Source organism: Protopterus annectens, chromosome 1.part0 (genome assembly GCF_019279795.1).
Source record: "Protopterus annectens isolate FY-2018-M chromosome 1.part0, PAN1.0, whole genome shotgun sequence".
Lineage (NCBI taxonomy): Eukaryota > Metazoa > Chordata > Ceratodontiformes > Protopteridae > Protopterus > Protopterus annectens.
The window spans coordinates 542,248,949-542,273,370 of record NC_056725.1 but is presented as its reverse complement, the minus strand read 5'-3'; the positions used below and the strand labels follow the sequence as shown (position 1 = coordinate 542,273,370).

Here is a 24,422-nt window from a genome sequence, read left to right as displayed (position 1 = left end):
AGACCTGCATCACTAGATGACAAAGAGGATATAAGTGGAAGCCCCCCTGTTTATGTACCACATGACTGTGGTGCTGTCTTTTGACAAGCGGGACCCCCTGACTTCCACTGATCTTTGAAAGCCACTAGGCCCTTTTGCACTGCCATCAGCTCTTTCCAATTTATGTGCTTGTGTCTGAACTGATCTTCCCATCTGCCCTGGGATTAAAGGTGTTGGAAATAAGCCCCCCCAGGCTATCTCTGAGGTATCTGTGGTTAAAGTTTGGCCCTGAGGGATAAACTTGAAGGGGAGACCCAGGTTATGGGCACTTGGCTGTGCGCACCATGCAAATTCCTCCTTGAGGCAAGAGATCAGCTGAATTGCTGTCTCCAGGGACGGTCAGTGCTGGCATCACAGATTCAGAGGGATCATGAGGATACAAGATGCCATCTAGCCTAATGCACTGAGGAATTCGCTGGCTAAGAGGTGCTGTCTCTACATAATGTTTTGCAAGTACTGAGTCAAGGAGGAGACCTTTTCTGGAAGAAGGAAGCCCTTTTAAAGGGAGGAATCCAGAAAAGCTCCCAGGAGAACTATCCTGGTGTGAGTCTATGTTGGGTTTGTGAAGATTTATGGTGAACCCCAAGGAGTTGAGGAGGGTCTGAGTGAAGGCCAGATCCTTTAGAAGCTTTAACAGACTCGTGGCCTGAATAAGGGAGTTGTCCAGATAGGGGTAAATTTGTATCCATATAGTTTTGCAGAAGGCGATCACAGGAGCTAAACATCATGAAGACCGCTGGAGTAGCAGACAAGCCAAAGAGCAGTGCAGATAAGTGAAAGTGACTGGTGTCTGCTCTGAAGTGAAGAAAACGTCTGCAAGATTCCTCTACAGCAATATGCAAGTAAGAATCTTTTAGGTCTAAGGTGACCATTGAGGCCTATCATGGGAAAGTTTTTGAAGAGTCAACATTTTGAATTTTGGTACCAGCAGAGACTGACTGAGGGTGGACAGGTCTAGTTCAGGGTGCAAACAGCCTTCATTTCTGGGAACCAGGAATAGTCTGAAGTAGAAACCTTTCTCTATTTGATGCCCTGGTACTGGTTCTACTGAGACTTGTGAGCATAGGTTGTTAATCTGAGAAAGGGCCTCTGCTCTTTGATTTTGTGACACATCTGGGTAACCTGAGTATCTTAATGGCTCTTTGAAAGTGAACTTGTAACCATCTGAGATAACTTTCAGAACCCATTTGTCTGAAAGTAATGAGAGGTTAGTTTTCTTTGAATAGGAATAGCCTTCTTCCTAGTCTTCCTCTAATCCTTTCTGGTGGGGGGTAAGAGAAAGGAAGAGTCACTGCTGCTCTCTGCCAGAGCCCTGAGGCCTAGAACTCCCCTGCCTGGGGGTTCCCCGAGGACCACTGCCTGGGCTTTTGTGATTGCTGCTGCCTTTGAGACCTTTCCCCTTCTAGGCTTCCTCTGTCTCTCTTTTGATTGAGAGGGAAGGGGACCTGTGTTTAGTAGGAAAATTCCTGCTAAACCCAAGAGGCTGAACTTGGAGGAAGTCCCTGACAGTTTGCATAGACTTTGCTTTATCTTCCATATTTTTTAGCACAGCCTCCACCTTTAGCCTGAAGTCCTTATCTAGGGGTGCATCTAGAAGTCTGTATTTGACATGATCTGGTAGAGTCTGCTCCCTAAGCCATGCACTCCTTTTAATGACAAACCCAGATACACCAGCTAGGCTACAGGCCTCCATAGCATCATAAAAACAGTGTAATTAGTGTCTAGCCACCTGGGAGATGGAATGGCAAAGGTCCAACAATTCCTTGGAAATGTCCTTGGCCTCCAGGGAGGATATCTTTTGCTTCATTTTATTGAAGATACCTTGTTGGTATTTTACCATATGAAACTAGCAGTTAATGGCCCTCATGGCTATGTTAGCAAAAGTGTAGACTTTTTTTTTTACCAAACCTATCAAAGGCCCTGGTTTCTTTGTCACTAGGTAAAGGGTTATTTAAAGATCGCTCGCGCTTATTCCCTTGAGACTTGCAGTGACAACCTCTGGGTGAGCAGAGAAGTTTTTTTTAGAGGTATTTATGCCAGCCCAGCACTCTGTGAAACCTATCTGGTTTACAGGGGATGGAGGTAGAGAGTCTAGGTTCAGGGAAGAGTCCATAAAAACATAATCTACCACCTTCAAAACAGGAGGAATAGCCAAGGGTTTGTGTTCTGAGGTGTCAAGGAACTCCCTAACCCTCTTTTTAGATTGTGAGTATTCCTGTGCCTCCCACTAGAAATGTGCCCCCTCATGGAGTGTTTCCCCAAAAGTGACGTCTTCAAGAGGTGAAGATGAAGACAGATTCTTCTCAGAATTTGAATCTTCAAAAGTAAGGAAGGGTCCCAACTCAAAGACAAACCCCTCCTGGTCAGAATCCTCATCTGAATCAGTAGGTTCAGAGAAAACTTCAGGGGTAGGATTCCTTTTTCAAAGGGAAAATTCCAAAGAGCGTTGTCTAGCTCTGACTAAGGAGATAATGTCCTCAACTACTCTGACCAGGTCTTGCTGATAACCTGCTGAGTGGGAACCGGTAGTCCTAGACAAAGGTCCTGAGGTAGAACCCTTCTTAGGAATAGCTTTGGCCTTGGGCCTACGTATGTCTCCTTTCCTGATGCCAGTCTCTTTGTAAGGCAGAACCAATGCAGGCTGATGCCTCGAAGGAATGTTACTGGTACAAGATTGCTCGTCGGAAGCTGAAGTTTGCTGAATGACTTCGGACCTGACGAACAAAGCCAAGACCTGTGTAGAAGCTGGGGGATCCAACAGCATGTTAGACCCTGTAAAAATCTCGACAGAGGCCTATGCCACCACCTCAGTCACAGAAGGAGACAGCAAAAGCACCATGCCTTCCTCAGCGATAACAAACCTTGGGGGACTGGAAGACAGTGAATGGCTGTCGTCAGAGGCCCTAAGCTTAGGTTTTTTTTTCTTTGTCCTTCTTACACTTTAGGAAGCTCAAACTCGGGACAACCGGTGGATGCCATCGAACGATGCAAAAAAGATTGCAGATTAAGATGCCTACCTAAGATTTTGGCCCAATGCCTGATAGTCCTAGAATTGAAATGGGCACAAAAACAGCAACTAGGGACATCGTGATCCAGGCCTATACAGGTGACACGCAAAGTATGAAAGTCTCGGTGTGGGATTTGCTTACCACAGCGGAGGAAATTGTTAACCTTATCTGATATGAGTTAAAGCAACTGAAAGTGTTCTCCAACAGGGTACTTAGCTTTAACAGACTCCTCTATGGTGCAGACTGACCAATGCACTGAAACTACTTCAAGCTCTGACGGGAAGAAAAGACTGATGTCATGGCGTCGGCTGGCTCCTTTACACCCATGCGCACTAAAGTTAGGGTAGGTGTCCACCAGCATTAACAGGAGGGAGATTTTTACTCTGGTAGTCAGGCCTGCCAAGGGCTTCCACAGCAGGAAATTCCACAAGTCAGGATTGCAACAGTCAAACACGAAAAACACCATTGGTTCATCTTGGAAATAGTCTCAGTGAAAGACAATCCTTCACAGGGAAAATCAGATACCAAATACCCCCCCACCCCATCCCCCCAGAATCTGAATTAGGAACCAGAGGAAAATAAACTGCATCTATCCTTTCACAATCTCGTACAGATTCCATTTTGTTAACATTTTTAAGAAAATCGGAAATCTTTTTTTCAATTACCAGAAACTAGCTTACAAGAAAGGGTCAAGGCCCTGAGCCAATCCCAAATAAATTACTCCTATCAAGAGTAACTAACAAAGAAGGCAAATGTTCAGTTTTCTCTCTCTTTCTGACAAGAAATTGTGGAGAAAAAAACATACCAAATATTGCCAGCAACAGCTTCTCCATGAATAGGCACAACATTCAGGCTAAGCAGGGGCACATTTCCTGCCCCTTCAACCCATGATCAATCACCCTTGCCCACTGAGGAGATCCCCAACAATAGCAGAGGATTTGACTAACTCCCAGTCCATGGTGGCTGTATTGGTAACAGCATAGGGGTCTGAAGAAAAAGAGTGTGGTCTTAAGAACCAGCTTTGGCCACAGGACTTACCCACCTGAGGCTGAGGCAAATTACCAACACAGGCTAGCTTTTTAACATCTTTCTTTTTGTGGCTGGAAGAAGGTCCAACTGACAGACTGGTACTTTTTTCCATGGTAAAGCTGAAAATATTGCTTAATTCTCAGGGAAGCATAGCAACAATCTGTAAAACTGTAAAGTAGCAAAACAAAGTAACTTTTTCCAAGAAAAAAATTACAGTGAAAAGCACTTCAACACTTTCGCCAGCCCAAACAAGTACAATACAGCTCAATTTCACCACAGAAAAAGTAGTTTTAAACAACTTTTAGCAACTTTTTACCACAAAAGTAAAACAATTCACTCGTTTAAAAGTACATAAAAGTCATGATTCAGTCAATAAAAATCTTTATTCCTAATTTAAAAGTAGTTGTTTTTAAGAAAAAGTTAGATTTCACAGATAAAAAAATGTAGTGTGGAAGTTTTTTTTTTTTTTTTTTTTTTTTTAAAGTCATCTGCCCAGCAATGGGACAGCATTAGCCAACCATTAACCTTCAAAAGCCTGCAGAGGAGCGCTCTTTATGATGGCATTAAAGCTCTGAAGGGTGTGACGCCCAAACCTGGCTTGTATTAGTCAGCTCAGCTTGAGCTGACTAATAGTTTGGATGTGTACAAGGTATCCTAAAAGCTTTGGACGTTGACCAGCTGTTGCATCACATGTAGGATATAACCCATACAGCTAAGGCTACTGCAACAGTGACCATAATGAGAAACATCAGAAGTGAAATAGGACTAAACAGTAATTTTGTCAGTCTGGTGAGGAAGAAACATAAGATGGCTCACAGCAACGAGAGATTGCAGTCATAGCTTGTTGTGTGTGGAGATGAGGCTTACAACCTCTGCTTGGTTTGAGACAAATGCCCTGACCTTAGAAGTGGAAGAGAGATGTGTACATAGTGTTAGGGTGGGTTTGTTTTACATAACATCTCAATAGACAAAAATTGTGTCTGGGAGTCGGAGATAACATGTGGCAGACACTCTGTTGTTGATAATGGGGAGAAACAGGAAAAAAAAAGGAGGAGCTCAGGTTTGCAGACAGAGGAGAAAATGAACCACAGAAGGATTTAAGCAAGTTTGTGAAGACAGAAAGAACTTGCATGGAAATCAAATTAAGAAAAGAGGCAAAAATTCTATTTAACAACAAAGAGGAATGGAATGTTTACTAGTGACAATTTGGAATGTAAATGGACTACATCTGCTGAAGAGAAATCTTACTTTGAAAGCATTCCTACTGGAAGGGGTCTGGTAGCTCTTCAACAGATTCATCTGGACATTCAGAAACGCAAGATATTAATAGCAAGCCCCAGTTAAAATACGTCAGGAAGGCAATATATTTGTGATATTGAAACACACAAATACTACTATAAAAGTGACAGGAACACTCAAAACACAACAGAGGTGTTATGCAGTATTAAAAAGTGATTACCTAATATGAATATGATGAAAGATGTGAGGAATTACGTCATTAAGGAATGGGAACATAAATATACCCCATTATTAGGAGCTAACAGTAAGGAAGGGATTATCACTAGGATGGAACGGTTCAGTTCCACTAACACAGGTTTCAGCAGAGCATGTGTATTGGAATATGGGCCACACACGAATAAAGTAATGAACGTCATGACCAGCAATTGGAATGTTATGATGGTTGATCAAGATATTGTGAAAATTATAGATCATAAACTGTCATTTGTGTACAAAATGGGTTGCAACATTAAGATGTACTTGGAAAGAGGGATAACAAGGAAAGAAATAGACAGTGGTAAGAAGCACACTAAGAAATGTGGTAGTTGCAATCACTGTCAGGCGATAAATGAAGAAGGGACTATTTTGAACAACATCAACAGAACTAGGATTAGATTTAAGCAAGGCAACTGTAACTCTAAATTTGTTATATATTTGGCAAAATGTTTGATATGTCCAGGATACTATATAGGGAAAACTGAAAGAAGTTTTAAAAAACGTATTTATGCTCACCTATATAGTATCAAGAGAAAGGACGTAAACAATGCCCTGTACAGACATATAGAGAAGTGTGGGGACAGGCACAGTTTTAAATTTGCCATTTTGGAAAAAATCGTTTCAGACCCTAGAGGAGGCAACACCTAAGCCACTTTGGGTTACAAAGAATTTTGGTGGCAAGTATATACTGATGCCTCGACCCCACCGGGGCTCAATGATCATACATCTATTAAACCTTTGCTAACTATGAAGTAAGTCATGTATATTAAATATTATATCCTGACACAACATTATCAATGACACAAAAAGATGTTTTAAGGACAGTTGTTGTTGTACAGATATTTCTGTTGTACAGTGATATATTTGAAAGTTATTTTAGTAAGATTTTCATCTAATTGTATTTTTATTCTTAATTTTATTTGTGAATTAAGTATTTTTGTGCATATGGTGAATCAGAACGAAGATTTGGGTTCAATACAGTGTAATAATCAGCAGTTATTAGAGAGTAGTTTTAGGGTATATTTGAAGTAAATATTTTTAAATGTTTGGACATATTTTAATGCTACGAGTGGATGTACATTTGGAATAATATGCTGTAACATATGCATTTGAATTTATTTTTTGAATGAATTTTTTGTAAGTAATTTTGGTGCACGTCACTTTAAAATATTTTATCTTGGTTTGGCACCAAAAGCAGTATTTAAACTGCAGTAGATTTGTACTGAGTTGTTCTGATGAAGCCCACTTTTATGTGAGTGAAAGCGCTTAACAAGAAGTATTAAATGACTTTTTATCCAACTCGGTTGTTGGTGTGTAGCTTTTCAGCCAACTTCATTGCTGGTTCGTTTTTGTTGGTGATTTTGCGTCTCAGGGATTTGTGGACTCGGGGTTCTTACACTTGCTATTTGGTAAACTTACAACTAGGCATAAGCCCCTTTATAACAATAGCTGGATAAGCTAGCTTGCTCACAGAAATAACCTAATGACCCTAGATATCTGCATCCCGCTTACGACTGCTGAATCCTACACAAATGCACTCTATAAGCACTTACACGAGTGCATGGATCGTGCTATCCCAAACAGAACCAAGATGCTATCCTCCAAAAAAAAAAAGGGAAGCCAATCTGGTGGTCCTCTGCCATAAACAAACTCTACAACACAAGGAAGAAACTTTTGCAAAAGAGAGTAAAATCCCATGAGTTGAGGCGCTCCCTGGTCAGCCCCAGTAAGAAGCTGAGATCCCTTATAAGATCCTCCAAAGCTAGCTACGAAAACAAAATCGCCACTGATTCTAAGGGCAACCACAAAGCATTCTATAGCTATGGCAAGAATCTCAATGGCAACACCCAGATCTGCTCTGAGTTACAGCACAACGGCATGTAAATTACAGAACCAACTGATATTGCCAACATCCTGGCAGATTGGTTCAGTGCTAACTTTACCCCCCCCCCCCCTTCACCCCCTAAAGGGCCCATAACTATACAGGAAGAATGCAGAGTGCCTGTAATCACATCTATACAGGTAAAAGCTGCACACTCTAAAACCAAAAACACAGCATCCATGGGACTGGACAACATCCCAGGCTGCGTTTTACACGAACTTCAGAACGAACTGGCTCCTCACCTAAGCACCATGTTCAATCACAGTCTCACGTCAGGCTTTGTGCCCACTGAATGACGCACATTAACAGTTAACCCACTCCACAAAGGGAGAGCCACTACTGATCCTGGGAACTATTGCCCTATTAGCCTGACAAGCCTGGTCTGATAGGCCATGGAATGTATCATCATGGAATTCAAACAAAGAGACATTGGTAACCTCCAGACTCTGGACATCACACCCAGTTCGGGTTTGTGAAAGGCAGATCATGCCTTCTGAACCTGATAGACTTCTTTGAGGCAGTCACCAAAGCCGCAGACGAGGATAAGGTGGTTCACACAGCCTATCGTGACCTCGCCAAGGCTTTCGACATCATCCCACATTCTGGAATTGTAGCTAAACTCACTAAACCAGGTATAAATCCCTATGTCACAAGATGGGTTGCCAACTGGCTCACTGACAGAACCTACATTGAAAAAGTTGCAGACTCCAAATCTGACTTCAAACCAGTGACAAGTGGAGTACCACAGGGTTCAGTCCTGGGACCTCTCCTGTTTGGTATCTACTTCTCTGAAGTACAGGCTAACATAGAAGGCCTCTGGCTAACAAAGTTTGCAGATGACTGCAAACTAGGAGCCACAGTCAAGTCCCCAAATGATGTGGACATCCTATAGAAGGGCCTCACTGTCTGGTGTCAGAGGCATGGCCTCAAGCTCAATGCCAAAAAGTGCATTGTCATCCCCTTTGGTAAAAACTCTGTACCCATGAATTACCACATAAACGGCAGTCTATTTAACGCTGGATGTGTGATAACAGACCCTGGGACCCAGGGTGGACAGTAGTCTCTCCTTTGATAATCACATTGTCACAGCAGTCGGGAAATCCTTCTAAGTGGCACACCTCATCACAAAAGGGTTCTCATCCAGGAAAAAATAGGTCATTGTTCCCCTCTACTCGGCACTCATTAGACCCATTATAGAGTACACCTCCCCTTTTGGGGTGTACATCACAAGACATCTGCAGCAGCTGGAAAGGACACAGAAGTACCTCAGAAAGAGGATTACTGGGCTCAAACAGATGCCCTACAATGACCATATCAAAAAACTCCAGCTTTACTCTGTAGCATATTGCCTACTCCGAGGAGATCTCTGCCTAACATATATAAAGCTATGTTAAACCCAGAGCTGTTGGCCATGCGACACCTAAAGAAATCCCACTCCCTCAGAGCTACACAGTCTTGGGACCTAAACCTTGTCAACACAATAAACAGGACATGCTGGAGGGATAGATTCCTGTCCCAGAGACTTCCTATACTCTGGAACAAGCTACCCATCTATGCCAAGCAAAGTTCCTCATTAACACTCTTCAAGAAAAATCTTGATGAGTGGATGCAAAATAGGAAATACACCCCGGGGATCACTTCTGTGGCTCTGCTCGACAGGGGCACAGAAAATTAACTTTCTTGGGTGGCATAAGTCAGGGAACCTTGTTGGCTAGGCTTGCTTAGGCCCTTGGGCCTATAGCCTATTACCTACCTATGAAAGGACCCAAGAGGTGAGGATTAATATGGCTACCTCCACAAAAAGGCTGGTAACCAGTGGAGTCCCTCAAGGCTCTGTGCTGGGCCTGCACCTCTTTGGCATCTACTTCTCTGAGGCCAAAGCCAATGTCAAAGGCCTCTGGCTGACCAAGTTCACAGATGACTGCAAACTGGGAGCAATCACCCCGAGACACGAGTACCCTTCAGGAAGGTCTAGCACAGACAAATGCTTGGTGCCAAAGCCACGGCTTAAAACTCGGTGCCAAAAAAAAGCAATATCTTTTGAAAAGTCAGACACTCCGTGTAACAGCATCATTAATAAAACACCACTAGAAGTTGGATCACTAGTCAGGGAACTGAGAATTGATATAGACAGTAATCTAGCCTTCAACCAACATGTGCCAGAGGTAATAAGAAAATCCTTATATGTTGCTTGACATTTAGATCTGGAAAGATAATCATACCACTGTAATCATCCCTCATCAGATCCATCATAGAGTATAATGCCCCCTTCAGTATGTGCCTGACCAGACACAAGCAGCAACTCTTAACATTCCACAAAAGCTCCTTACAACATGAATACAGGGAGCAGTAAAACGAATACAGGGAGTAAACACAACGTTCTATGTTGATCATCTCACAGACCTACCTGTAGTCTGTATCATACAGACTACTGAGAGGTGATGTTTGCCTGGTAAGCAAGGCCTCTCTGAACCCTGTTTGATTAACCTTTGCCACATCCTCAACAAACAGAATCAGAATTGCTAAATCAAAAGACCTAAATTTTGCTTGCAACATAAACAGGACATGTTGCACTGACAGATATGCTTCTCAGAGAATTCCTCCACTGTGTGAAGCACAGTTCCTCCTTAACTGCATTTAAGCAAAACATGGACCAATGGCTGGGTAACTAGAAATCCATCCCTGGTCTGTGCCAATGTCTCTGATGGACAGAGGCAGGCAGCAAATTGTGTCTCCTTGTCTCTGCTTGTATTTGAGTCCCTAGCTGTGAAATTAACATAAGATAAGTAGGATACAAATGGGGGAGTAGTTTCCAAAAGTATAGGTTTATTGGATGATACTAAGCTATTGGCCCAGAGGCCCTAACAAGCCTAGCCAAGAATTTCGCCTATGTTCCCACAAAGTCAGCACCTGTTTCCACTGTCCAGCAGAGACAAAGGTGGAATTCAAGGGGTATATTTTCTGTTCCCCATCCAGTCATCCAGCTTCCTCTAAAAGAGGGCTAGTGAGGTAACACTGCTTGACATGAAGGAGGAGTCTACTCCACAGATGAGGGAGTCTTTGGGACAGAAATCTATCCCACCAACAAGTTCTATTAATGTCACAGGCCATGTTGAGCCCTTGCATGCAGGTTGCACAAGTGGAGTTTAACTTACGGATATGCAGCAACTCCATCAAGGCTGGGTCTAAGACGCCCTTGTAAGCCAGACACAGGTCCTGTCTGAGGAGTTTGTATAAGAATCAGCAGGAGGACAGGGCTTTTAGCCTATCTGTACAGGATAGGTGTTTGAGACTCTGGACTGGAACCTCTGTGGTCTCTCCAGCTACTGCATGTGCTTGGCAATTACATGCCGAAGAGGGCATTGTACTCGATAATGGGTCTGATAATGGAGGAGTACATGGATGTTATGACCTCCTTGTTCCTGGATGAAATATCCTTACTTATGATGGAGCCATAAAGAAAGCCTTACATACAATGGAGGCAGTGTGGTGATCAAAAGTCAGGTTGCTATCAACCTGGGTGCCCAAGTCCCTTACGACTGATTGCATGCTTAGCATGTTATTAATGTGATAATTAGTGGGGATGCCATTTTCCCCAAAGGGGATAATGATGGATTTCTTGGCATTCAGTTTAAGGCCATGCTTCTGGCACCAGTCATTAGTTTGGGTATGGCCCTCTTGGAGGATTGTTCACATCACTTGGGGAACTTAAGATGGCACCCAGCTTGCAGTCATCTGCAAATCTGGTCAGCCACAGACCACTGGTTTTGGCTTGCACCTCAGAAAAGTATCCCAAACAATAGAGGCCCCAAGACCAATCCTTGGGGTATGCTGTTCGTTACAGGTCTACTACTTGAGGTGGCTTCACCTATTCTGACTGAGTGGGTTCCATCAGTGAGTTAGTTAGCTACCCATCTGGTAACACAGGGGTTTGACGCCTAGCTGGGAGAGTTTATCTACTATTCCCAAGTGAGGAACAGCGTCAATGGCTTTGGCTAGGTCAGTGTAGGGGGTGTGCACCATCTTCCCCTTGTCCATGCCTTTGATGACTGAAGTCAACCAAGTTTAGCAGGCATGATCTCCCTTTAACAAAACCAAACTGTGTGGGGAACAGCATTTGGAGGTTGTCAATGTCCTTGTTTATAACGTCCATGACAATGCGTTCAGTTGCCTTGCAGATCAGGCTAGTTAGGCTGATGGGGCCTATAACTGCCTGAGTCGGAGGATGCTCCACCTTTGTGTAGAGGGATGACAGTGGCTGCCTTCCATTCGGCTGGGACAAAGCCAGTGCTCAGGCTTAGGTTGAATGGGGTGCCTAATGGTGCTGAGAGCTCTTGCCTGAGTTCATGTAGGACGCAGCCAGGGATGCTGTCGGGTTCCATGGAGGCTGTATTTTTTGCCTTTGAGAGGGCATTACAGACTTTCTCCCTGGTGACTGCCAGCAGGTTGACTATATCTACGGCATTTGTGGATGTGGTGTTCTCGACCACCAGTTCAGAGCAGATTTGAGTGTAACCTTTGAGATTGTGGATGTATGTGAAGAAGGCCCTGTGACTGTTTTTAGTGGATGTGGCCAATCTGGACTTGAAATTAGTTTTAGAGGATTTCATCAGTGACTGTATTTGCTTGTTCATACAAAGGAGAGATTACTTCCAACTTGGCACTTGCTCCTTCGTGCTCCTGGACAGCATTTTTTCTTTTATAGAGTTTAGTGGTGCTGCGGTAGCGTTGTCGCTTCACAGCAAAACGTTGTCCCATTCAATTCTCCAGCTAGAGCGTCTTGTGTGTGGAGGCATGCGTGAATGGGCGTGCCTTCATTGAAGGTTGTGCATCACGGCTTGTAACTCGGCATGTAAAAATCCACTATCAAACATTAGCGGACCAGAGTTCCGCTGTAGCAACCCCTAACCGGGATAAGCCGAAAGACACAACAACATTGCTGCTGTCCACCAGATAGTCTACTCTTCCTTGAGGAAGATGATTTGGTTTGTCAGGTATTGCTGAGTCCATGAAGCTATGTAGGTGTTCATACAATTTTTGGTGCAGGCTTGGACATTAGTGCTAGTTCCAACTGTAAGGATAGTGGCTGTTAAGCTGCTCATACCTGCTCTCAGGAGGTTGTAGTAAGATTTGGAAAAGTTTTTTTTTTTTTTAATTTGACCCTGAAAAGGGGGGGGGGGGAGGCAAGGGAGATGGTGATTTCAAAAGTGATCACTTTATGGTCGGATCTAACCAACCAGGATTACACGGTAGGGGTGGCTACAGTGGTTACTCATGTTGGTTAGGACCAGGTCCAGGATACTTTCACCTCTCGTGGGGGGCATCGACCAGCTGATCCAATGCATTGGCACTGACAAAGTCAAGGAATCCTGGGCATTCAAGTTTGTGTTAGAATAGGTCTTGCACTCTACAGTTGAGTAGTTAACGTCACCCACGATCAGGGTACAGGGTTGAGTCTTGATAGATTCAAGTAAGTACAGATAGGTGTGGAGTAGGCATCATGAGTCATAGTTGGGGGTCTGTAGTAGCTATGATTTGAATAGGTGTTTTGTCAATAGTTAACTGCACCTGGAGTGTCTCCTGTGCATCATACTGTTTGACCAGCCTGGAGGTGTGCATATCTTTGATAAATATTGAAACTCCACCTCCCTCAGCTTTGCAGCCTTCCATTTGGGGTCTGAAAGTATGGTAGGACGAGTAACTTGGTAAGGCTAGGGTGCTCTCCGCAGCTCTGAACCAGGTTTCCGTGACTGCATAAATGTCAGCATCTCCCAGGGTGAGGAATGCTTACAATGAGTGCAGTTTCATATGAAGACTCCTAGTGTTTAGCAGCATTACCTTTAAATTTCTTTTAGAAGAATTTTTCACATTGGTAATTTTATCGTCACAACTCTGCCTAAAAAAAGACACTATGGGTGAGGCAAGAGCCTTTGCCAGAAGTCTGAAGCCCAGGGGAGGCAGATGAAGGTCATCTCTGGCAAAACATCATGGGTCTGTCAATCATGTCCTCAAACAGGCTGTCAGGTACTGGATCCCCTTGGAATGACACCAGAAACTAAGCTAATTGTTAAAGTCAATAATTTTCTGTTTGTACTGAAGCATCATTCTGGGTGACGGTAGGATGCTGCTTAAGGCTAGGGACATAACTGCCTGGGACACATTCAGTGAACTCAATCATGTCTCTCTCCATATAGTCTGGAAAGGTATGCCTCAAGTCATTCACACCAACATGGACTATGACAGAGTCATAACAGTACCTGTTGTCGAGAGACTTGAGAGGGTGCATAATATGGCAGATTCTAACACCTCACAAAGCAATTTACCGTGACTTTCTCCTTGTCTAGCCTGGTAAGGGCCCATCTGCGTGTCTCATGATAGTCTCTCCTATGACTAGTATGTTGGGTTTATGGCTGGACCTCAAAAGCTGAGAGACACAAGCATGCGTACTATGTGTGGTGCTTGGTGCTGTGGGTTGCAATGTGCGTGTGTGTTTTTGCCTTGCAAGTCTCTCTTGTTTAGCTATGTTTTTGTTGAGAACCTCTGCATATGTGGGAGTGTGTTATACTGGTGTAGTGTCTGAGCAGACGACCTTCTCAGTGCCAGATGTACTGGCTTGTGATTGAGACAGCAATAATTCTAGGTTCTTAATGTAATTGCATCTCTCACATATTGTGCTTCTAGGTGGTAGTAGTAGAGCGTTGTTCGTGTAAATGAGGCAGTTGTTAAACTGTCTCAGGATGACCAATATCGACCAGACTAGCAGGAGAAATAATAGGAAATTGTTCATCCATGGTTGTCAGAATCTGTGGAAGAGAGGTCAGGGACAGTAGAGCGGGTACTATCAGAGGAAGGTAGCTATAGGTGTGAGTAGGGCTGGATAAAAACCAATATAGTAGCTGCATGGGAGGGCCTCACTTACACAGGAGTGCTGGTAAGGAAAATAAATGCAGCGGAGATACCTCACAAAGGGTTAAAACAGCACAGCGGTGGTGCACGACACGCAAAAAGTACAAACTCGAGCAAACACAGGGTTTTAAGTACCACAAAAACAAAAGTAAAATAGAAACACTAGAAATGTCCAATCAACCCTTGCCCCTGAGCTTTTGGCTAAGCACCCTATGCCAGAGCAGTTCCAACCAGTTCACTTACTCCCACTAAATGCAGGTAGGCCCCAGCCAAAACAAGATGGCATAGCAGGAAATGAAGGAATCACACAAACAGATATAGATATAGATACAGCAAAACCTGCAACCATACTATGCTAAAGATGTTTAAACTCTGTTTAGGTCGATTTAACACATGAGAACAGATGCACACTTAAATATAACAGCAGAACATTTCATATAAACAGGTTAGCCGTAAAACAGTGAAAAAATACACTGCAGAAGTAATGCAAGTTAATAAAACAGCACAGTTGATCAAATACAAGTGCAGTACAAGTCAGAATAAATTGAAAAATGGCACTTAGTTCTGTAGACTCTCTCAGCAGCTTTGAAATTAGCACAGGGTAGATGCAGAATCCTCACCACCTTGTAGCGCAACTAAAACAAGCAAGTACCACAAAAGGAAAGTAAAACAGAAACACTGGAACATCAACCAGGTGCCATCATTTTCACATTTACTGTAATATATCTGTAACTATCAAGAACATTTTGTTCTTATCAGTGTCTCTTCAGCATCACTAAAAACTGTCCTGTGAAATACTTTATTCCCTTTTTGTCAATTTTGTATTTCTCATATTTTGCATGCTCTTTTGTAAATACACACATACACAGTGCATGTATACTTACATAAACACCTGCATATACTTACAGTGTATGTTTATGTAGCCCATCACGGACTGCTTCGAAGTAGTGTATTAAATTATCAAAAAATAGTTTCATCATATTTAACTCTTTTTCTGCCCACCTGTTAAAGCAAAAAAAATCCATTTGTACAACTGAGAAACATCATGTACATAAACATAACTGAATAAACCATTCAGATGAAAAGTCATCAACCTTACATTGTTATCCAGTGTGTATCATAACTGCTGCCATACTGCTGGAAAGTGCCAAACAACTTTGGAAGTAGACGAAGTGAAACTACCACTGATCTGTAAAAATACATTTGAAATATGAATGCAAACAGTCCAAATAACTGCAGGTTTATACTTTTTAATACTGCACAGCAAGAAATATCCATTTTCTTATAACTTTCATTACACTTGGAAACTTAGGGACATTAAATAATAAGCACTGCAAACAATACAATACATTTAAATGCAAACTCATAACCACAACATGGCTGTACCAACTAAAAACATCAGGTGAACAGAGACTACGACAGCACTTAAGCAAATCTAGAAGTAAAAACTAAACAAAAATTGTGTACTTAACATAACCACAAATTTGCATTATGGCTGCACTTTCTTTTCGACTAATTTAATAGGACTTCAGCATGGACTCTTAACTGCCTTGGCACCAATACCAACTTTTCCCAGATTAAGATCCTTCTACACTTTCTTAATTCCTTTCTCCTCCAGCTCAATACTTGATTTACATGGTGTCCAATTCATAGCTACCTACTCCACTGTTCAAGAACATGATCACTTTCTAAATATCTATGCGCAACCTCCTTCTGCCAAGTTGGGGGGTAACAGGTGGGAATGTAGACAAGGATGAACTACAACCCTGCAGATCAATCACTATGTACACAACTTTTGAATATGTCATTATCTGTTTCATCCTTCTTTCCAAATACAGCAGAGTCACTAACAACAAACCCAGGTGATCAAGAAAAAACTGCTGCAGCCTCAAATGCCACTCTTGCTAACAAGATAACATCCAGTTTACAGTGCTTTACAAAGGTGCCCAGTGAATACCAAGAAGCAGCTACATGAATACCTCTAACTGATGGTATGAAAACATGGAAAGGAAGCGGTTGTGGCTACTGCTCTATCTGAATGCATCTCTGGTTCACAAAATTTAATGGTTAACTTTTCTGTGACAGAGGAAACAAAATGAATGCCACCTTGATGGTGTACCTTTAGAAACTTTTGTATCAATTTAAAAATTTGGAAAGGAAATGAAACGCTACTGATATTTTTTAATCCTTTTAGTCTGATCAAGGAAAAAAGAAGTTATGTACTGACCATAACGTTCCATGTGAGTTGTTCATCTCGCCTTCATTCTTACAGATGGGTTTGGAGCCAATCCTCAGCTCCGAGTCGGTCTACACAAAGCTCAAGGTCTTCAGACAGCTCAAGGCCAAGTCCCTATCTCATGATGCAGCCTGAGTTACCACAGATCTTGTTTGCTGCGTCTAACAATACCATTTGCCATTCTATCACTATTTAGGAAAAAAACCCATAGAAAGACTGAGCAACCAGGATAAAACTAGTACCTCGGTCCTCGAAAAACCCTGGAGGGGGTAGGAGGGTGGGAAGTAAGAATGATGAACAACTCACATGGAACATTATGGTGAGTACATAACTTCTTTATGTGAAGTTGTTCTATCTCGGCGTTCATTCTTACAGATGGGTAGTGTCCCAAGCACCATCTTTCTTGGGTGGTTCACGGGAGTATGTTATTCAGGACAGTAGAACCAAAGGAGGCCCTGCCCCTGGAGGCCTTATCAACTTTGTAATGAGCAATAAAGGCATGAGGTCTTGACCAAGTGGCTGCTGCACAAATGTTGTATACAGGAAGCCTAGCAGAAAAAGCAGAGGATGTGGACACTGCTCTAGTAGAATGAGCCTTAAAATTTGTGTTGCAAAGGTAAATTGGCTGCTGAATAACTGAAGGTGATGCAATCAGATAACCATTTAGATAGTGTTGTTTTTGCCACTTGCATACCTTTCCTAGAATCTGAAAAGGAAACAAAAAGTTGTCCTGATTTTCTGAACTCTCTTGTTCTACCCAGGTAAAATCTGAACAGTCTATGAACATCAAGCTTGTGCAGCATATACTCTAAGTTGTTGGTGTGTTTGGGAAAGAAAACTGGTAAATCTATGATTTGGTTAAGGTTAGCTTAAGTACAAACTTTAGGTAAAAATGAAGGATTTGTTCGCAGGGATAATGTCAGCATGAAAAATCAAATATGGAAGCTTTATGGACAAGGCCTGCAGCTCTGATACTCTAAGGGCAGACGTAATGGCTACTAAAAAAGATAGTCTTTCAAGACAAAAATTTCAAATCACATGAGGAAGCTGGCTCGAAAGGTGGGAGAATAATGCGTGAAAGCCTAAATTTTAGGTTCCATGGGGTATAAGTGGATTTCACAGGTGATCTGAGGTGGAAGGTCCCTTTGAGAAAGGCTTTGGATAGCTTGTGGGACATTATGATCAATCCTTCAAAGCCAAGGTGAAAATTAGAGATGGTGGCAAGTTGTACCCTAACTGCAGCTGCCGCAGTTCCTTTATTGAAAAGCATAGCCAAAAATTCTAATATAGAGGAAATGGGGGCTTGGTAGGGATCAATGTTATTCTGAGTAGCCCATATAGAAAAACTCCTCCATTTGCTAAGGTATAACTTCCTAGTAGAGGATTTATGAGAAGATATTAAAATATGCTGCATTTTGTTTGAAAGGTTATGGAACCTGGTTATGTTGGGAATTGGAGCAGCCAAGCTGTCAATTTTAGAGACTGAAGAGAGGGATGCATCAGAAGGTCTGGAACTGGGTCCAGAATCCAAGACTCTTCCAACAGATGAAGTCAACGGAAGGGGAACCAAATCTGATGAGGCCAATGAGGAGCTATTAGAATGATGGTCCATCCCAGGGCTTTTGCTTTCTGTAATACTTTGGGTATCAAAGGAATTGGTAGGAATGCATAGAGGAGACCCGGAGGCCAATTGTGTACAAGTGCGTCCCTTGGGGAATCTCCCGGAGGGGGAATCAGGGCAAAGTAGCTTCTCCATTTTGTGTTCGTGTGGAAAGCAAAAATGTCGCAGCAAGGCTGGCCCCACCTGCAGAAAATTCTCTCCACTCTTTGAGGGACCACTCGGGAGGCAACAAAATTACCCTGCCCAGTTTGTCAGCAATCATGTTGGATTTCCCCGGGATGTGCGTTGCTATCAGAAAGAGCTGGGTGGATGGAGCCCACTGCCATACTCTTAGGGCCTCGCGACAAAGGGGACAGGATCTGGTTCCTACTCGTTTGTTCAAGTACCACACCACTGACATGTTGTCCATCGGAACTGCAATTGTCTCCAGAGGGAGAGAGAGTCCAGAAAGTACTGCAACGCCAAAACTACCACTCTCATCTCCAAGACATTGATATGCAGATGTCTCTCTTGTTCGGTCCATGTGCCTTGGGCTGTTCTTCCCTGAAAATGCCCCCACCCTATCAGGAAAGCATTCGTGGTCACTGTGGCTACTGGTGAGGGTAGGATAAAAGGACGACTTATCGTTACTTGGAGAGGTCAACCACTACCAAAGATCCTTTTTGCATGTGTTTGTCACAATTATGAGATGAGACATTGGGAGCTCTTGATAAGACCACTGAGTGAATAGCAGCTATTGTAGAATCCACATGTGCATGCGACCCAACGGTATCGCTATTATTGCAGCTGTCATCATGCCAAACAACTTTAGCACTTCTGATGCTGTAGCCTTGTGTCTGGATATGATGTTCTAGACTTGCTGACGAAGTAGTAAAACTCTTTTGGCTGGAAGTTTTAAAGTGGTGGTGGTGGTGCCCAATTCTGCTCCGATAAAAACAATATGTTGCGATGGCGACTAGGCAGATTTTTCTGAATTTATGGTAATGCCCAGATGATTGTAAAGAGTAAGAGTGGTGTCCCTGGCTTGTATTAGCTGATGCCTGGTGGTGGCGGTGAGGAGCCAATCGTCTAAGTACGGAAACACCTGGAATCCTAAATGCCTCAGGTGAGCCATGACCACTCCCATACATTTGGTGAACACTCTGGGGGCTGTAGTGAGACCAAAGGGCAGGGCTCAAAAGTGGTAATGATTGTCCGGAATAGCAAATGATTCCTGGATGGTCTGGTCATTTTTATATGGTAGTACACATCCTGTAGATCTATCACGCAAATCAAATTGCCTTTCCCTAAGAAGGGAAGTATCACCTGAAGCGTGACCATCCAGAACTTCTATGTCTTGACAGATCTGTTTAGTCTGCTGAGGTCCAAAATAGGTCTCCAGTCCCCTGTCTTTTTTGGAACTAAAAAGAACCTTGAGTATGTTCCGGATCCTGTCTGGTCTGCTGGGACTGGTTAGATGACTTTTTCTTAGCAACGTTTGGAGCTCTACTGTTGCTTGTTTCCTGTAACTGGGTGGAACATCAGGGATTTTTGTTGTCATTGGAAGGGGAGTGGTGAGGGGAATGAAATATCCTCTGGAAACTATACTTTGCACCTAGCTGTCATTTATTTTGAGCCAGGCATATGGATACAAAGATAAGCAACCCCTGACTGCCTCCAGAGCAGGATAGTCAGGCCTCCTTTCAGGAGCGCTGGTAGGGCTTCCCAAAGAACTGGTTTCTGTAGCCCTGGTTTTGTGTACACCCCTCTGCCACGAGGGCGGCATCTTCCATTATTGCCCCCTCCTCTGTCCTGGAGGGGGGTTCACCACGTGTCTAGAAAGGCTCCTTGGGCTTTTCGGAACCACATCTTTCCTACCTTTTGACCCTTGGGGTAGGGTCTAGCAGGGGTGGAAAAACGGACTCTGACGACAGAGTCTTTCCTTCCTGCTCACACCTGATCAAAGTTTCCTTAACTTTGGGCCCGAAAAGGGATGAGCCATCAAAAGGGGTGTTGACGAAGGATGACTTAAAAGGCTCCGCGAAGGAATGCAAGCGCATCCAGTAGTGCCTCCTGAGAGGAATTCCTGTACCTGCTGCCCTACTCATTCCATCAGCTGCATACGAAATGAGACGCATGGACGAGTTCACTATGGAAATGAGGGTAGCAAGCTGGGAGGCGACTTTGTCTGAAGCTCCTGCAGCTACCGTACCCTGAAAGAGCATTTCCAAACTCTTTTAGGAGGTCCTTTTGCAGTCTTGTAAAACGTGTGGGAGAGTTCAGTGAACACATGGCAAAAGTCACTGAACTGTACATGCGCTTCCCGTATCTATCCATGATCCTAGAATCTCTGTTAGGAGGGTGGATAGAGGAAGAATTTTCTGACATTTCCTTTTTGGTGGCTGCCACCACCATCATGGCATCAACTGGCACTCCCTTAGTGAGAAAGGACTTATCCTGAGGGGCAGAAATAAATTTATTTGGCCTCCCAGGGACAGGCTCCATGGTGTCCGGAGACTCCCACGCCCTTTGTGAGACCAGCTCCATGAGCTCATCGAAGGAAGGAGACACCCAAGAGGTGGAGGGTTGAGACCCGAAAGCCTTCAGGAGAACAGACTCATCTTCAGTTGGGTTGGTTGACTTCCTGCTACCCCTCTGTGTTTAAGGATTTCTAATATCTCTGCAAATGAGATATCTTCAGGGGGGGGTCGTGGGGACCATTCTGATTCATCTAAGTCAGTATCAGATGTGAGATACTCCTGCGGGAAGCATAGGTGCTTCTTCTTGCAAATTCTCTTCCTGGGAACCTCATCGGCAGGAACTTCTGGTGAGGTCACGGAAGAGCAGGGGCCACCTAGTGGGGCTTCCTGAGGCTCAGGGTCTCTACGCTTTAAAGGGATCTGTGAGGCAGAAGTGGACACGGGCGCTTTTGGGGAGGAGGTAGTTCGACCTGAAGTTGTAGATGTCTTGGGGGACATCACTCTCCTCATGGCTTCAAAGGCACCTCTGCTCCAATGAGAAGGGACCGCTGGGTCTGAAGAAACAACCGATCCCTTTGGCACCAGAACAGTGGGCTCTGAACCAGGGGTAGGAGCCGAACTCATCCGAGCTGAGGCCCCGAGAGGCAAAGTCAGAACAGACAGGTCAGTCCAACTATCCTCCCCAGACCCGAACGGAGAGTGTCAGCTCCTAGACTCCTCGATAGGCGCCGAGGAAGTCCGAGTAAATGGAACCAATAACACTGGAGCAGACGGCGCCGAAGGCTCAACAATCATCAGGTCCAACTTCTCCGGCTCCGAAGGGCCAGTATGGCTCGGAGGAGTAAAAGAAGTCAATGGCATAATAGTCTTCAGGTTCTGAAACAACATGGGTCAGAGCCAATAAAAATTTAGTAAACGCCGGTGTCTATAACAACGTCTGCACCACATGATCCACATCCAAATCACACAGGCTGATCGGGGACCGAGATGAATGAACAGAGGGTGGTAATGACTGGAGTATGGGAGACTTTAATACTTTGGATACTGGTTCCAGGACTGGTGACAGGCTCCGAAAGCTGTGGAGCCCACGTCAATGTTTTTTTTTGATTTTGTCTAATCAGTGGAAGAAGCCTTAGAAGACTGTGAAGCCTTGGGAGACTGGCTAGATTTATCCTGGGCACTCAAAGCTTCCTGAAATGAAGATTTTAGAAGTCCTCTGTCTATGAGTTTTCTTTTTCTCTCGTGTAAAACTCTGGAAGAAAAATAATGGCACATGGAAAAGCTCTCTTGGAAGTGCAAGGCTCCAAGACAATAAACACAATTAACGTGACTATCTGTCACAGACATCTTTTGTCCACATTTTGGACACTTTTTAAAGCCAAACTTAGGATACTTGTCTTTCTCCTTGTTAGCCATATTAAAGTCTACAGTATCAAAAAATCTACTGTACAGTAACAGACTGTAGTGTCAAAGAGACTATACACACACACACACACACACACACACACACACACACACACACACACACACACACACACAACTTTAGTAAACTTAAGCTACAGTAATAAGCCCTAAACAACAAATGGGCTGTATAAGAAAAACTGTGAAGTAACTATAACTATCCAAATGCACTCACACACACCATGCCTAAAGTTTAAAGAATCTTATTTAAACTACAAAGCTGTAACTATGCTAATATTATAAAGGCACACCAAAGAAGGGAAGGGAATATTAAAGGTCTATAAAAAAATGAAGGCCAAAAGGAGAAGAAATATATATTAATAAGCTATCAAAGTTAAAACTATGAAAAACTATCACTATTGTAAGAAATATCAAATTTAGCAAGTTATTAGAAAAAAAAGATATACTGGCCCAAGCTGTGCTAGGAAACCTCCAATCTATTGCAGCGGCAAACTAGATCTGAGGTAACTCAAGGTGCATCATGGGATAGGTACTTGGCTTCGAGCTGTCTGAAGACCTCGAGCTGTGTAGTAGGCCGACTCGGAGCAGACCACCGGTTCCGAACCCATCTGTAAGAATGAATGGCGAGATAGAACAACTTCACATTTTATAACTGTATGTTCTCTGTATGAGCAATGCAGAAGACACTGGACTTGCTTACACTAATTTGGAAAGAAGACCAAAAGGCTAAGGACTGGTTCAGGCTGAATTTAGCTGCTATCTTTGGCACAAAGGAACTACTACTGGAAATAACTACTCTACTCTTGTGAAATGCCTGAAGATCAGAAGTATTCCTGGCAAAATTAACAGCCACATGAAAACTTGCACAATCTGAGCTCAGTCTTCAAAGTTTTCAAAGAAAGGGCAAGTCAACTGCTCCAGTCAAAACTAAGATACAAAGGTTGAATAGGGTTGATGCAGTGAAAGTTTGAGGAGGAAGTCTCCCCTCAAAAACTTTCCTCACACCTTCAGTGAAGGCAAAGCAAAGTTTTGGTCTCATAAATGGAGACTGGATATTGATGACAGATAAACCTTAGATGAAATGCTTAGCCCAGTTCAAACATATTAGCAGCACAGAACAAGCACAACAGATACTGGAGTCAAAACAGACTCTACAAATTACTCCAATGCTCACATAAAATGAATCTATTTATCTTGGCACATTTTCCTGATATTTGCACTCTGGAAAAAAAAAATACTCACCACCTTGTTCAGGTAACAACAGTCTCTCATCCATTAATGGAAGTAGAAATACCATGAGGTGTGATAAAAGGCCTAAAAGGTCAGGATGACACACTACAGATGCACAAGACAGAAGGCTGCTGGAAGGCTTCAAGAGGTAAGGTGACAGATGGGGGAAGTCAAAACTGAAAAGGTCAACATGAGTTGATTTTTTTTTTGGTTTATGCTTTTTACAGGAACTTTGATTATCAAGGACAATGAGGGAAGGGTCAATAGAAAATAAGGGTGCCACTCATGGACAAGTTAATCCCTGGCCTAATGGATGGGTTGACAAGCAGACTGCAGTGATGCCACACTCCATTAGTGGAATAAAAAAATCACCATCATCCAGCTGAAGGATCACTCATGAGGGATCAGCAGACATCTGCTGAGATGCACTGCTGAGGAACTGGCTTCCCCATGTATATCTGCAGCTATCAGAAACTGGAAGAAAGTACAGTTGCCCAAGTCCTACATACCTGAAATGGCAAATTCTCAAATTCCTCACTACGTCAGTGGCATTTTGTTTTTACCTGACAAGGTAAACCCAGTACTGGCGAGCTTTCAAATATTCAGACGCCCATCCCTCTCTCCTTGTGACAGTTGATTGGCTGGGCAGATCTTGAGGACGAAGCCTTCAGCTGTTACAGGAAATAAGTGTTCACGCTGTTTTGTTTCCACAAAGGAGGAGAGGAAAATACCTGAAGCCAGAACCATCTAGCAAGAGTAAATTATCTGCCAATCACACCACCATACATACAGAAATCAAATTCAACAGCCATCACCAAATCAGAGGTTGAAACACCTCAACTATACACAATTTGGAGGATGGGAGGTGTGTACAGTCCCAGAGGCAGCGAAGAGTTTGAACATCTACTGGTACAGGCAAGTAGGACTTATGCAACTGTACAGTGTTCACCACTTCCACTGCTTTAGTGGCATTTTTGGTAGATTCCCAAAGCTTACCCTACTTGGGAGATGAAAGGATTAAATATCCAAGAGTCTCTGGAGAATGGTCCTTGCACAGCCTACTCTGGACCTTTAAAAGGAATCCAGTCTGTAGTAC

The 24,422-nt window shown here is 43.3% G+C and overlaps 1 protein-coding gene across 1 annotated transcript in view; it reads right to left on the bottom strand.

Moving 5' to 3' along the window:
- Positions 1-24,422, bottom strand: part of USP34 (ubiquitin specific peptidase 34) — a gene marked incomplete in the record, with an annotated part of 5,849,982 nt that overhangs the window by 3,726,966 nt on the left and 2,098,594 nt on the right. The window contains 2 exon segments of the mRNA XM_044061224.1: positions 15,265-15,360; positions 15,458-15,547. Of these exon segments, the coding sequence (XP_043917159.1) occupies positions 15,265-15,360; positions 15,458-15,547 (186 nt within the window).